The sequence below is a fragment of the Pelophylax lessonae genome (assembly GCF_965119305.1).
Source record: "Pelophylax lessonae genome assembly, chromosome: 9".
In the NCBI taxonomy this organism is placed as follows: domain Eukaryota; kingdom Metazoa; phylum Chordata; class Amphibia; order Anura; family Ranidae; genus Pelophylax; species Pelophylax lessonae.
The window spans coordinates 23,275,315-23,289,716 of NC_138776.1; the positions used below are offsets into that span (position 1 = coordinate 23,275,315).

General features: G+C 44.9%; 1 protein-coding gene across 1 annotated transcript in view; it reads right to left on the minus strand.

Annotated features, from left to right (window-relative positions):
- Positions 1 to 6,519: 6,519 nt before the first annotated feature.
- GOT1 (glutamic-oxaloacetic transaminase 1) overlaps positions 6,520 to 14,402 on the minus strand; it is a 34,425-nt gene continuing 26,542 nt past the window's right edge. The window contains exons 5-9 of the mRNA XM_082266690.1: positions 12,799 to 12,903; positions 12,243 to 12,393; positions 10,194 to 10,359; positions 8,482 to 8,624; positions 6,520 to 6,699 (exon numbers count right to left, since the gene is read on the minus strand). Coding sequence (XP_082122816.1) covers positions 6,560 to 6,699; positions 8,482 to 8,624; positions 10,194 to 10,359; positions 12,243 to 12,393; positions 12,799 to 12,903 — 705 coding nt within the window. The 3' untranslated portion in view covers positions 6,520 to 6,559. The remainder of the gene's footprint in view (positions 6,700 to 8,481; positions 8,625 to 10,193; positions 10,360 to 12,242; positions 12,394 to 12,798; positions 12,904 to 14,402) is intronic.

Below are 14,402 nucleotides of genomic sequence, written 5' to 3' on the forward strand. Positions count from 1 at the left end.
GGATTGTGCCGGATTCCATAAATGTTAGGGGGGACCGGATTGTGCCGGATTCCATAAATGTTAGGGGGGACCGGATTGTGCCGGATTCCATAAATGTTAGGGGGGACCGGATTGTGCCGGATTCCATAAACGTTAGGGGGGACCGGATTGTGCCGGATTCCATAAACGTTAGGGGGGACCGGATTGTGCCGGATTCCATGTTAGGGGGGACCGGATTGTGCCGGATTCCATAAACGTTAGGGGGGACCGGATTGTGCCGGATTCCATAAACGTTAGGGGGACCGGATTGTGCCGGATTCCATAAATGTTAGGGGGGACCGGATTCCATAAACGTTAGGGGGGACCGGATTGTGCCGGATTCCATAAACGTTAGGGGGACCAGATTGTGCCGGATTCCATAAACGTTAGGGGGGACCGGATTGTGCCGGATTCCATAAATGTTAGGGGGGACCGGATTGTGCCGGATTCCATAAACGTTAGGGGGGACCGGATTGTGCCGGATTCCATAAACGTTAGGGGGGACCGGATTGTGCCGGATTCCATAAATGTTAGGGGGGACCGGATTGTGCCGGATTCCATAAATGTTAGGGGGGACCGGATTAGTAGTGGTTTTTCTGACCTCAATAAAGCAAAGTGCAATCTATCAATGACACCATGGAGCTCTTGGTGTGATAGAATGTAATCAGAATATGCAGACCGAGCATTCCATCCCCACAGCCTATCACCATCCCAATAAAGCAGAACTAAAGGCCACCGTTTGCTGTCTGTCCCTTTTGGGAAGCATAACCTTCACTTCTTGTTCCCATGATAAAGGACACCGAATGGGAGATTTATTTTAGGCCACATTCACACGGCCACACATGGATGGGCAGGAGCAGCTGCTGCAGGAATCAGATTCTTGTCAGTCGTTCTAAGCGTTGCATGCACCTCAGGAGTTGATTGAGTCTCGGTTCACATATATGCGATGACAGACATTGCATGCGATTCAGAGCCCGCCCGCTGCTCTGCAAATCACATGCAATGTCTGTGCGATACAATGGCTGAATTTGCATTGCATTCGGACACAACTCACACAGGACTATTTTTTGAGTCCAAACCAGAATCGGATTGCATGGGTGTTCACAACTATGCGATCCAAATCATGTCCGAACTGACAGTTCGCACTGCGATATGCAAACTGATCTGGGGGTGTCATTAACTTTGTATTGACGCCCCCCAGCGATTCCCATATGGCAGTGTGAACTGCCTGCAAGTTGAATGCGATGTGGGAACCGGCAGTGGATTCGCAGGGTTCCCGCATCGCATATATGTGAACCGGCACTCAGGCCCCTTTCACACGGGCTTTCCGATCTGGTCCGCCTGTCAGTTTTTTCAGGCGGACCGGATTGGATGCTCCATGCATCCCTATGGAGCAGCGGATGTCAGCTGGGACATCTCCGCTGCTATCCAATCCGATCCTGTCCATGAAATCCAGGCGGATGGAAACCCTATTTTCCATCCGTCTGGAGGATCGGATAGGATCGGGTGAAAACAGACAGGCAGTCCTTTATCATCCGATCTCCCATACAGAAGAGCGGGGATCGGACGGGTCTGTCTCTGTAAAGTAAGCGGAGACGGACCTGTCATCCAACTGCTCAGCGGGGATCAGCAGATCGATCCCCACTGAGCAAAACGCTGGGCGGAAAGCCCATATGAAAGGACCCTTACTAAAACTGGAGAGTGTAGAATCTGGTGCAGCTGTGCATGGTAACCAATCAGCTTCTAACTTCAGCTTGTTCAATTAAACCAGTGGTTCTCAACTCCGGTCCTCGGGGCCCACTAACAGGCCAGGTTTGCAATATAACTAAATTACATCACAGGTGATCTCATTTGCTGCTCAGTGATTGCAGTATTCTAGTCTGCATCTCCCCAAGGTAATACTTAAAACCTGGCCTGTTAGTGGGTTCCGAGAACCGGAGTTGAGAACCACTGGATTAAAGCGTTACTAAACCCACAACAGTAAAATCACTGTGTATATGCAGTAAAGCATGCTGGTTATACTCACTGTGGAACCTAATAGGTTAATCCTCTGCATTATGTAAAAAGAGTGTTTGATCCTGTCTTCTCTGATCGTCCCTTTCTTCCACTGTCCTCAATCCATCACGTGATAGTACAGAACCTTGGGGGCACTCTAGCAATACACACCAAACTGAGCATGTGCAGATTTTCCTTTTTTTTTTGGAAGGGGGGTGCATGTGATCAGCACAGGCCAATCAGCACTGTCCAGACAGAGGGTCAGGGGTCATGCAGCCTCAAAAGGACAGGGAATGAAATCACCTCCTACAGGCTTTAACCAGACACTGATAGAAGTCACAAGACTGCTATATACTGCTGATGAGAAAAGGGATTTAGCAGTTTATATTACTAAAATAATTGCATTTCCATGCTCTGTGGGAGACCAGATATTATCAGTGGTCGCCAGATGTGGCCCTTTGCTTGCTTTTTTTCTTGCCCTTAGGGTGCCATTTCATCCACTGATACCAACAATGGGGCACAATGCCTCCCAATGAGACCAATGAAGGGTCACAGTTCCTCACAATAACACCAACCATTGGGTGCCCAATAACACCAATGATGGGGTAGATTCCCCCCACTGACACCAACAATGGGGCAGAATTCCTTCCACTGACACCAAGGATGGGGCATATTTTTTTTTTACTTTGGGACCTTTTCTTTTCACAATGGTCAAAGTCCGGCCCCTCTAAAGGCTGATGGACCATAAACTGGCCCCCTGTTCAGAAAGTTTGGAGACCCCAGAGATATAGTGAATGCAGAATCCTGGGGAGACCAGATATAGGGACTGCAGGCTCCTGGGAAGATCAGATATAGTGAATTCAGGCTCCTGGGGAGACCAGATATAGGGACTGCAGGCTCCTGGGGAGAGCAGGTACAGTGACTGCAGGTTCCTGGGGGAGACCAGATACAGTGACTGCAGGTTCCTGGGGGAGACCAGATACAGTGACTGCAGGCTCCTGGGGGAGACCAGATATAGAGACCGCAGGCTCCTGGGTTTAGGAACACTTTAAGCTTTGACAATAATACCTGGAAGCTGATGGGCTTCTATGCAGAACTGCACCCGATTTTGCACCCTCCGGTTTTAGCAAATCAATCCCAGTCTGTACATATCAATGGCTCCTGGTTGGCTGGGGTTGATAGCAGCCTAATGGCTCCTCCTACTGCTTTATCTGAGGAGGCAGAGAGCCACTGCTCTCGGGGACATCCCTGGATGGGGATGGGGCTCAGGTAAGCATTTAGGGGAGCTGCATAGTGAAAGCCTTTATAAGCACTTTAAAGGGCTCATGCACACTATAGCTCAAAAAAAAAAAGCTGATTTCAGCTTGAAGAAGCTTCTGCACATTTTTATTGATCTTCTTGCAGCTCCTTTGAGCAAAAGCTTTTTTTTTTTTTTTTACCCACAAACCCTCCTAGAAAGTACTTTCTATCAAAGCAAAAACACAAAAGCTGTAACAAACACTTTTTGCGAGTTTTCAAGGCTCTTTTGAGCTCTTTGGGGTACTAGCTCCTCTGAAAAAAATGCGAGTTTGAGGTGTTTTTTTTTTTTTTCTGGCTGTAGGAACATATGCCTGAGAAAGCCATAGTGGGCATGGACACATTGGCTAACATGGAGGAGGGGAGTTTGCAGGCAGAAAAATATATATATATATATATAATATACATTGCATTTATATATATATATATATATAAATATAAATAATGAAGAGCTCAAAACCCTGTAGAAGCCGCTTCTTTGAGCTGCAGCATGCATGAGCCCTAAGGCTCTGTTCACATACTGGCATATCAGATCACGGGCAGAAGCCCAATCATGAATCATTGCAAATCGCGGGATGCCCGGTGACTTGCAATGGCACCACAAACAAGGGCACGATTTTGTTGCGATTGTCACCCGGCAAATCACTGGGAAAAAAAAAAAAAAAAAATCGAGCAAACAGAATTAAACGGGACACCTGTTGCCCAATTGTTCTTGTACTTTTTTTGGGCGACAAGCATCCCCCCGATTCTGTTTGCACGATTTTACTGCGATCCGTCGGGCAAAAATATTACACCGCGTTTGGGGTGCTATTGCAAGTCACGGGAATCGCACGGACATCCCGCGATATGCAATGATTCGGAATCGCAGGTAAAATCACAGCAATTCTGCATGGGCAATTTTTCCCTTTGTCCGTTAAAATAACAGTGCTGAATTCGCAAAATAGGGCTTGGTCAGGAAGGGGGTAAAACCTTCCAGGGCTGAAGTGGTTAAGGGGGTAAACTGCCCTCCTTTACAGACAGAAGTTTATTCCTTTGATCAATATTGCCCACGATCTGATATGCCAGTATGTGAACAGAGCCTAAGCCTAATGGGCCATACACACTATACAATTGTCTTTAGATTTTCCAAAAACCATATAATATGAGGTCAAATCTAAACACTTTCAATTTGTATGCAATCAGGCCGGCCCTTGCACTACATAGCTGAAGGAAAATCTAAAGGAAATCAAACAACAAAATTTGTATAGTGTGTATCCAGCTTTAGTTCACACTGGCCTATGTAAGTGATACAATGGACAGGGCTTTTCACGCTATCAAAACAAGGCGCTCACGTTACTTCTAAAATTGAAGCCTCATGTCGAGTCAGGAGGCATTTGAAGCCTTTCAACCTCTCCCATTCAAGTCTATGGCAACGCTTCGTACACTCTGCCAGGCAACGGTGGTGCCTTAAGATTTGTTTTTATTTCCTGTAACAGAATAGGCATTTATGGAGCGGTTTTAACGCTCAAAACTACCCAAAAGGGAGTTTGTTGAGCATTTTTAACTCATCATTACCGCTTGAAACCCACCCATACTAAAGTTCATTAAAGAAAGTCTAACACCCATACGAATGCTACAGGAGCATTTGTTAAAGTAGTAATAGTCAAGTGAATAAGTCCTTAAGCCTTCATATAAATTATATAAAAAAAAAAAAAACACACAAACACCTAAACCAAGCTTAGTAAATGCCCACTACAAAAAAGCATCAAATGTTCTGAGTACAATAAATGACACAGGTTTAAGTCTTGAAGGCAGACATTTGCATATTCATCCCTGATCAGGTGATGTGTCCTCTGATTAGCTTTGAGGTGACCCCAGCATGTATGCCGGGATAAGCATCACAATCCCATACATGTCTAATATCCAATTAAGCCTCGTACACACAAGTCCTTTTTTTTTTTTTTCATTCAACCCAGCAGAGCTTTTGGGGGGGGGGGGAACCTGACAGCTCCAGGGGAGCCACTGTACTAACTATCCGATGTCAGTACAGCAATCTCCCCTGCTGTGCTATTGTGTTCTAACAGGGGGACAGCACACCTGCCAGAACACTCCAGCTATTGGCTGAGAGCGAGGATCAGTAGCCCTCTGGACTTAGAGAGCAGGGGGGGGGGGACCCTAAACCCTCTGAACACAGCTCTAGATTTGAAGAGAGAAGTGGACCCTGAACACAGAACCCACCTCTGAATTTGGGGAGGTTAGGGGACCTTGAACCCCCAAAACACAGAACCCACCTCTGAATTGGGGGAGTTTAGGGGACCTTGACCCCCCCAAACACAGAACCCACCTCTGAATTTGGGGAGCTTAGGAGACCCTGAACCCCCCAAACACAGAATCCAGCTCTGGATGTGGAGAGCAGACCCTGAACCCCCCAAACACAGAACGCAGCTCTGGATTTGGAGAGTGAGGGGGACCCTGAACACAGAACCCACCTCTGAATTTGGGGAGCTTAGGGGACCCTGAACCCCCCCCAAACACAGCTCTGGATTTGGAGAGCAGACCCTGAACACAGCTCTAGCTTTGGAGAGTGAAGGGGACCCTGAACACAGAACGGGGTGCTGGATTTGGAAAGCAAAGGGGACCCTGAACCCACCAAACACAGAATCCAGCTCTGGATTTGGAGAGCAGACCCCAAACACAGCTCTAGATTTGGAGAGTGAAGGGGATCCTGAACCCCCCCAAACACTGAATCTAGCTCTGGATTTGGAAAGCAGCTCTGGATTTGGAGAACAGGCCCTGAAGACAGCCCTAGATTTGGAGAGCAAAGTGAACCCTGAACCCCCCCCACAGAATCCAGCTCTGGATTTGGAGAGCAGACCCCAAACACAGCTCTAGATTTGGAGAGTGAAAGGGACCCTGAACACAGAACCCACCACTGGATTTGGGGAGCTTAGGGGACCCTGAACCCTCCAAACACAAAATAGGGATCCTGATTTGGAGAGGACCCTAAAAACAGAATAGGGCTTTGGAGAGCAGAGGGGACCCTGAACATTGCTCTAGATTTGGATTTTAGCCAAGGGGAGCATGATCTCAATCCTTCAGACTTGTATGGGACTTGCAGATCAGCGCATACTTGGATTCAGCACAGAGACATTTTTTACCCCAGATAATTTGTTCCATTAAAGCCATGGTGAGAACAAAATACAAAACAAAAACAGAAGGATGACAATACACAAAGTGAAATTTCACATCACTGATCTAACACCGGATAGATTTAGTGGATCTTGGTGGCGGCTTCATATATAGACTGAGCTACGTAGTCCAGGTTCTTTGTCGTCAGACCGCACATGTTAATGCGACCGCTGGCCATCAGATAAATGTGCTTCTCTTTGATGAGGTATTCAACTTGCTTGGCTGGAAAAGAGAAAAAAAAAAAAAAAAAAGTAAAAAATAATTTATTTTGACACGATCATTGAACACAGAGACCCTTTACATTATGTAACACTTCATCATATTAGTGTTGCAGCACAACAGGGAATAAAAATCGCTAACCATCAGACATCAGTCTATCCTAAGCTGCTATGTGGTCCATTGACAGTTTAGTTTGACAATTTTGAACCCACTACACAATCCGGTCCTATAAAAACACAGGATCCAGCGCTGGATTTGGAGAGGGGACCCTGAACAGTCTGAACACAGAATTTATTTTTGGCCAATAGGCTGCTTTCACATGGAGCAGTTTTTTGAAGCACTTTTGCGTTAAGAGCAAGAAAACCTCAGAAAAAAAAAAAAAATGCATCCCTTTATGTCTTCACAGTTGTCCGTTTAAAAAAAAATAAATCAAAACCGCAGCTCCCCATTGAAATTAGTGAACAACTGATATCAGCAGTAAAAAAAAAAAAAAAAAAAAAAAAAAAAAACACGATATTTTGGTCATTGGATATCGGTATCAGCCGATATTTTCGGACATTAAAACATTTTTTTTAATTTTACTGTGGAGGGATCTGGGGGTCTAAAAGCATTCAAAACGCCAAGTTTGGCTGTTTTGAATGCTGCAAGTTTCTTTAATTCGTCACCGCCAGTACCCGGAAGTGATGTCAGTGATGGGGGCGGGGGGGGGGGCATCCCCTCCCGCTCCTTGGAATGACAGCTGAGCGGCTTCTCAGCCGGATCGGTCGTCATTACAAGACAGCCGACTGTCGGCTATGGAAACCGGTACCGGGGTGAGGCCTCTAGCTGCAGGGATCACTCCGGTACAGCACTTTCCCTGAAATATCAGCAAATCAAAAGCCGATTCCAATATATCAGGAAAAGTGCAGATCGGCCCCCGGTACATCGGTGTTGCCGATAATCGGTCGATCTCTACTTGAAATGCATCAGTAATCGGTCAATCTCTACTTGAAATGCACCCGTGTTGCACTTCTGATGCGGTTTTTAAGTCACATGAGCTATGAAAAAATCTGATTTTCTCATCAGCCATTGTTGGCACCTTTTTTCCTATCGGCAAAACACTGATAACCCCATTTCTGCCTGGCTATATATCTGTACACCCCTACAGAATACAGGGCTCTGGATTTGGAGAGCAGAGGGGACGCTGAACACAAAATATAGCTCTAGATTTTGGAAAGCGGACCCTAAACACACAAATTACTTTTGGTTTGAGTATTGTGACTTTAGAATATAAAAGTAGATTAGCAGGCCATCACCTGAATCTTAAAACATGCCCCGCCCCTCTATCACCTATACTAAGTAATCTGTGTAAAAGCAATGTATATACTTCACTATATCAGCTCACTCCGGTCTGCTCATAGGATCCCCTGGATCAGGCAGCTTTGGCTGCAGGGGAGAGGAGGGAGCTCCAACAACTGCTGAGCCCTAGGAGCTTCTGGGTGACATCACCACTCCATAAGTTACCAGTCATTGTTGAGCGCTCTCTCCTATCCCTTGAAACCACTGCAGGCTGACACAGGGGAGCTCATGTGACCAGACCTCGGCTGAAAAACAGGTATACACATCTTTCTTACACAGGCCCGTCAGCATAGGTGTTAGTAGGGGGAGGGGCCATTTTAAGACTATTTAGGTGGTAGCCTTGAGTTCCACTTTAATAACCAGCATGAATGTGAACCTTGAAGTTTCACCGGGTGAGAAAAGTACACGATTTGTACACTTATAGGGTCAGAGTGGACAGATACTTACGATTTAGACCTGTGAAGCTGAACATTCCAATCTGCTCCACGATGTGCTTCCAAGTTCCCGGCGTCTTGAGTGCCTCCAGTCTGGACTTCAGCTCCGATCTCATGAGCAGGACGCGATCCGCCATAGTCTTTACATTGTCCCTCCTAAGTAGAAGAAAAAAGTATCCGTTACGAAGGGCTGACCTGAAGACTGAAAATGAATGCAATGTATGCAGAGCTCCAGAAGTGATAGAATCATTTAAATTTTCTGTTCGGCTTGGTTGCTTTTGATATTGCTCATTCTTATTTATAGACTGCATCATTTTGCAGAGCAGAGTAGGGACTGGCCAGAGAGATTACTTTGAAGCAGTTGGCTGGCTTAAAGTGGTTGTAAACGCTGAAAGTGCATTCTATGCGTGAAGGTAAAATAACCCTATGTGCTGCTCCCCCCACAGCCCCCATAATACTCACCTTGAGCCCCCTCTCCATTCAGTGATGTGCATGAGAGCCTCAGCTGTTCTAGGACTTCCTCGCATTGGCTAGGAGAGCAGTGGGAGCCATTGGTTTCCACTCCTTTCAAATCACAGCCAATGAAGAGAGAGAGCACACACCAGTGCCCCATAGCAAGCAACTTACTATTGGGGGCACTGGTCAAGGGGGAGGAGCCAGTAGAGCCGATGGAGGACCCGAGCACCTCTGTGCAAAACATTACACAGAGCAGGTAAATATGATTTCTTTTTTTTTTAAGCTGAACCTTTAATACTATGTGCACAAAAACAGGGGATTTGTAGTTCAACGTTTTCTAGAAAGAAATTCATGGAAGTTTTGCCAAAAAAACACACACGTTCCCTTTAAATCCAATTCTGGTTAAGCCATATTAAACCTAGAAACAAGCATTTATCATAATGCAGCCAACCGCATCTAAGAATTGGTAAGCTGCACTAGTTTTCATTTTTAGGCTTCTTCATTATTTTGACCTGGTGATCCTGCCAGCAAGTCTGTTTTTTAAAAAGAACAAGCTCTTACAGATGTAGAAGATAGTTTCTCGTCCCTCTATTTCCACCTGACAGGGGTGCTTACAAGGATCAACTTTTATTTAATTGATGTAAAATCTTTATCCAAAAACTGTTACTGATTATAAAGTGTGAGTTGGAGCTTGGCTTCAGTTTTGTTAGTGTATCTAAATCTACTAGTTTATTAGTGTATCTAAATCAGCTAGTCCATCTCTACCTTGCTATACACTAGTAGGTTTCAAAGGGACAGTTATAGGAAAATTCTTTGTACATCTGATGACTGGAGGAATCTTGTCTGACAGTAGTTCAAGATTGGTTGCTTTTCAACAGTCAGTTTTGGAACGAATAATTTTCCGACCACTGCTAGTAATTTGTTCCTTCCAGGAGAATTTTCCATCCTCCTGCATCCATTATTTTTTCTTTTCACTGAGGTTGAAAAACGTTGGTTTAACCCCATTAACAATTAGATAAAGAAATGAACGGTCTTAAAACTGGTGTATGGCTAGCTTTGTGCTCCCCTCCCAATGCTGCTGTCCAAAGGTGCCCCCCTGTGCTCCTTCATCCAGAGTGGGGGTGCTTTTAATACAGGAGGCATTTTACTGGCCAGGTCACCAGGGAAAAAATAAGCCTAAAAAGAAAAAACGAATGCAGCCACCACATCTAAATGTTTGTTAAGCTGCAATATGTGACATTTCTGGTTTAATAGCGCTTTCAGTCCTACCATTCATCAAACAGCTCCGGGGTGGTGAGAGTGGTGGCGACAATGCGAGCTCCTTGTGATGGCGGATTGGACCACGTTGTGCGCACGATCTTCTCCATCTGTGACAGGACGCGGCTGACGTTATCACTGTCTTTGCCCACAACAGTCAAGTTTCCGACTCTTTCATCTATAGAAGGAGAAAAAGTAGAGTCAGGAGTAGAGTCAGGAGTAGAGTCAGGAGTAGAGTCAGGAGTAGAGTCAGGAGTAGAGTCAGGAGTAGAGTCAGGAGTAGAGTCAGGAGTAGAGTCAGGAGTAGAGTCAGGAGTAGAGTCAGGAGTAGAGTCAGGAGTAGAGTCCTTTAGTCCCGGTTCACACATCTGAGATGCGGGAACCGGTCAAATACACTGTGGGTTCCCGCATCGCACTTGACTCGCAGCCAGTTCACACTGCCATATGCAAATCGCTGGGGGTGTCAGTATAAAGTTAACGACACCCCCAGATCAGTTTGCATATTGCAGTGCGAACTGTCAGTTTGGACATGATTCGGCTCACATAGGTGTGAACACCCAATGCGATCCGATTCTGGTGCGGACCAAAAAAAAAAAAAAAAAAAAGAGGGGGGGGTGGTGGATAGAAGAGGGGCTAGTAACAAGTGTGGAGCAAGTAGGAGGTGGGGGGACGTGATAAAAAGGTGAGGGTACACCATTGTAGGATCCCTCCAATGGGGGCCCTCCCCAATCTTCCCCTCTCACTTAAGTCATTCAGATGGTCTTTAAGTACTTTCCACCCAAAGAAGTACCCATACGTCCTTGGGTTTCAGTGGGTATACCAGGATGGTGGGTGCACCTACAGGCATCATCCCATTGTTTGCAGCCAGCAATTCTGTAGAAGGCAGAAGTGATCCAAGTTGCTAATTAGCCACTCTAATAATTTTTCGGGTGGCAGAAGGGGGTCCCCAGTCCCATTGCGGTGCCCAGGAGCAATACAGCTGGTGGCGATGGCTCAAAAAAAAAAAAAAAAAACCCCACTCAATGATCTCAGTGTAAAGTAACACTATCTTTTAAGGTGGCCCTGGTCCATAAATCCCTCACCTCCGGGTTCCTGTTCTCTGCCTTAGTTTCCATTAGTGGATCCCCAGAGCTCAGCGATTCAGGAAGTCATCAATCATACAGCTTCCTGGATGATAAGCAATTCCTCTCTATCCCAGACATCCAATCACCTCCATTGCCCACAGTAGGCTGCCCCGTGCCAATCCCCCCCCCCCCCATTGCCTGCAGTAGGCTGCCCCGTTCCCCCCCATTGCCTGCAGTAGACTGTCCCGTTCCCCCCCCCCCCCATTGCCTGCAGTAGACTGTCCCGTTCCCCCCCCCCCATTGCCTGCAGTAGACTGCCCCGTTCCCCCCCCCCCCCATTGCCTGCAGTGGGCTGCCCCGTTCCCCCCCCCCCCCCCATTGCCTGCAGTGGGCTGCCCCGTTCCCCCCCCCCCCCATTGCCTGCAGTGGGCTGCCCCGTTCCCCCCCCCCCCCATTGCCTGCAGTAGGCTGCCCCGTTCCCCCCCCCCCCCCCCATTGCCTGCAGTAGGCTGCCCCGTTCCCCCCCCCCCCCCATTGCCTGCAGTAGGCTGCCCCGTTCCCCCCCCCCCCCCATTGCCTGCAGTAGGCTGCCCCGTTCCCCCCCCCCATTGCCTGCAGTAGGCTGCCCCGTTCCAATCCCCCCCCCCCCATTTCTTGAGTTAGGCTGCCCCGTTCCCCCCCATTGCCTGCAGGAGGCTGCCCCGTTCCCCCCCATTGCCTGCAGTAGGCTGCCCCGTTCCCCCCCCATTGCCTGCAGTAGGCTGCCCCTTCCAATGCCCCCTCATTGCCTGCAGTAGGCTGCCATGCCAGTAGCCATATCTCAGAATAGGAGCCTACAGGTCCATACTCCTGAATTTTCCATGTCATCATCTAACCACCTGAGATTAAGGTGTCACACTCTAAAAATCTCTACCGCTTTACTCGAGAACCGGTTACCCCTTTATAAGCCGGAGGTCACAGTAATCAGGACATCAGAAGACACAGCTCCGGTACTCACTGTAGAGACCAAAGTTCTTGGAAAACGACTGAGCACAGAACAGCTCAAACCCTTGAGATACGAAGTAACGCACGGCCCAGGCGTCCTTGTCCAGATTTCCGGAGGCAAATCCCTGATACGCCGAGTCAAAGAATGGGAAGAGGAATCGTCTCTGGAAACAGCAAGGAGAGAAAAGATCAGCGACGATGATTGAACGCTACTAAAGTCCTGCACACTTCTTCCTGCTGGTCAAAGGTCGAGAAATCCCAGCATGCATAGGGCTGTGTGTATATCTATATCTCACAAAGGTTCTTTCCTTCCTCAAAGAGGAGATTGCCATAGGGGCCTCAAATGCAGCCCTCCCCCCCCCCCCCCACACACACACACACACACTCTCTGGTCTGTGCAGCAGACGCCCTTTCCTTTCTATAGGCGAATGTAGAGTAAAAGATCGCCTGCCTTGGGGTCTGATCACAGCATTGCAAAGCTCCAATGATATAACGAACACTAACAGTGTCTGTCCTGGCCCAGTATTTGGCAGATCTACATTACCCTCCAAGTGGACCGGTCTACTCACCTTCATAACATCGGCTATCTGCTTCCACTCCTCCTGGGTGGGGTCTGTTCCTGTAGGATTGTGTGCACAAGCATGGAGGAGGAAGATGGAATGCTCCGGAGCTTTCTGCAGGGATTAGAAATGGACATTATTACCGCTTTCACAGCTGTAGTGATATTTTAGATCTGTACAGCATTTATTAAATCCAAAAACCAATAACAGGCAAAAAAATAAAAAAGAAAAAGTTAGTGTATACAATTGCCACACAAGTCCTATTGTAATTGAATGTTATGAAAAATGCTCTGTCAATCTGCAGCCGCTGTAATTTTCTGCAATATGGCCACCTGGAGGCGCTCTGTACACAGATGGTATAAAGACCACCCCCAGAAATGGAAATTCCCTGCTTGTGCAATTAGCTCAAGATAGAAGTCAGATTTTGGGCATCCCCCACAACAAAAATATCATTTTTGGTGAGATACTCCCAAAGGGAAATCCCATCTAAAAGGGATGCAGATCCCGCCACTTTCCACAGATCCCTGCTGGTGCAGAAGCTAATTGATAATTATAAAGTCACTCCCATTTACTCAGCACATGGACAGACAAACCGCTATTTCTTCAAAAGAACAAAAAGCTAGGAATCCTAGTTTGCAAAAACCCCTGCAATGTACAGATATCACCCAGAGGGGGGAAGGTGGGGTTGTTTTCCCCTCAACAAAAGTAGAGTTTTAACAAACCAAAAAAAAAAAGTGTGAACCAGGTGTGGTAGTGGACTGAAAAGGGAAAGGAAGGGGGGGTGGGGACAAAGTAGGAAAAAGGTTATCTACCAGATCTGGACAGTGGGGATATAAATGTGCCTCTAAAAAACTGGAAACATATGTCCACAGATAATACAAAAAAAAAAAAAAAAAAGTATTATATATATATATATATATATATATATATATATATATATATATATATATATATATATATATATATATATATATATATATATATATATATATATATATATATATATATATATATATATATATATATATATATATATATATATATATATATTATATATATATATATATATATAAAATAATAAACACATACATAATTTTTTTTTCTTTTTACATACAATCAGCTTTTAATATATATTAAAAGCTGATTGTATGTAAAAAAAAAAAAAATTTATGTGTATATTATTATTAATATTTAATTAATATTATTTAAATATAAATATTAATTAAATATAAATAATATTAATACATTTTTTTATATATATATATATAATTAATATTATTTATATTTAATTAATATTATTATATTAAATATAAATAATAATAATAAATAAATAATAAAATATAAATAATAATAATAATAATTAAATATAAATAATAATAATAATAATAATAATAATAATAATAATAATAATAATAATAATAATAATAAATATATAAATAATAATAATAATAATAATAATAATAATAATAAAATATAAATAATAATTATATTAATTAAATATAAATAATATTATATTAATTAAATATAAATAATAATAATTATTACATATATTTTTTTTATTTTTTTTTATTGAAATTTACATACAATCCGCTTTTGTTCATATTCATGGTCAC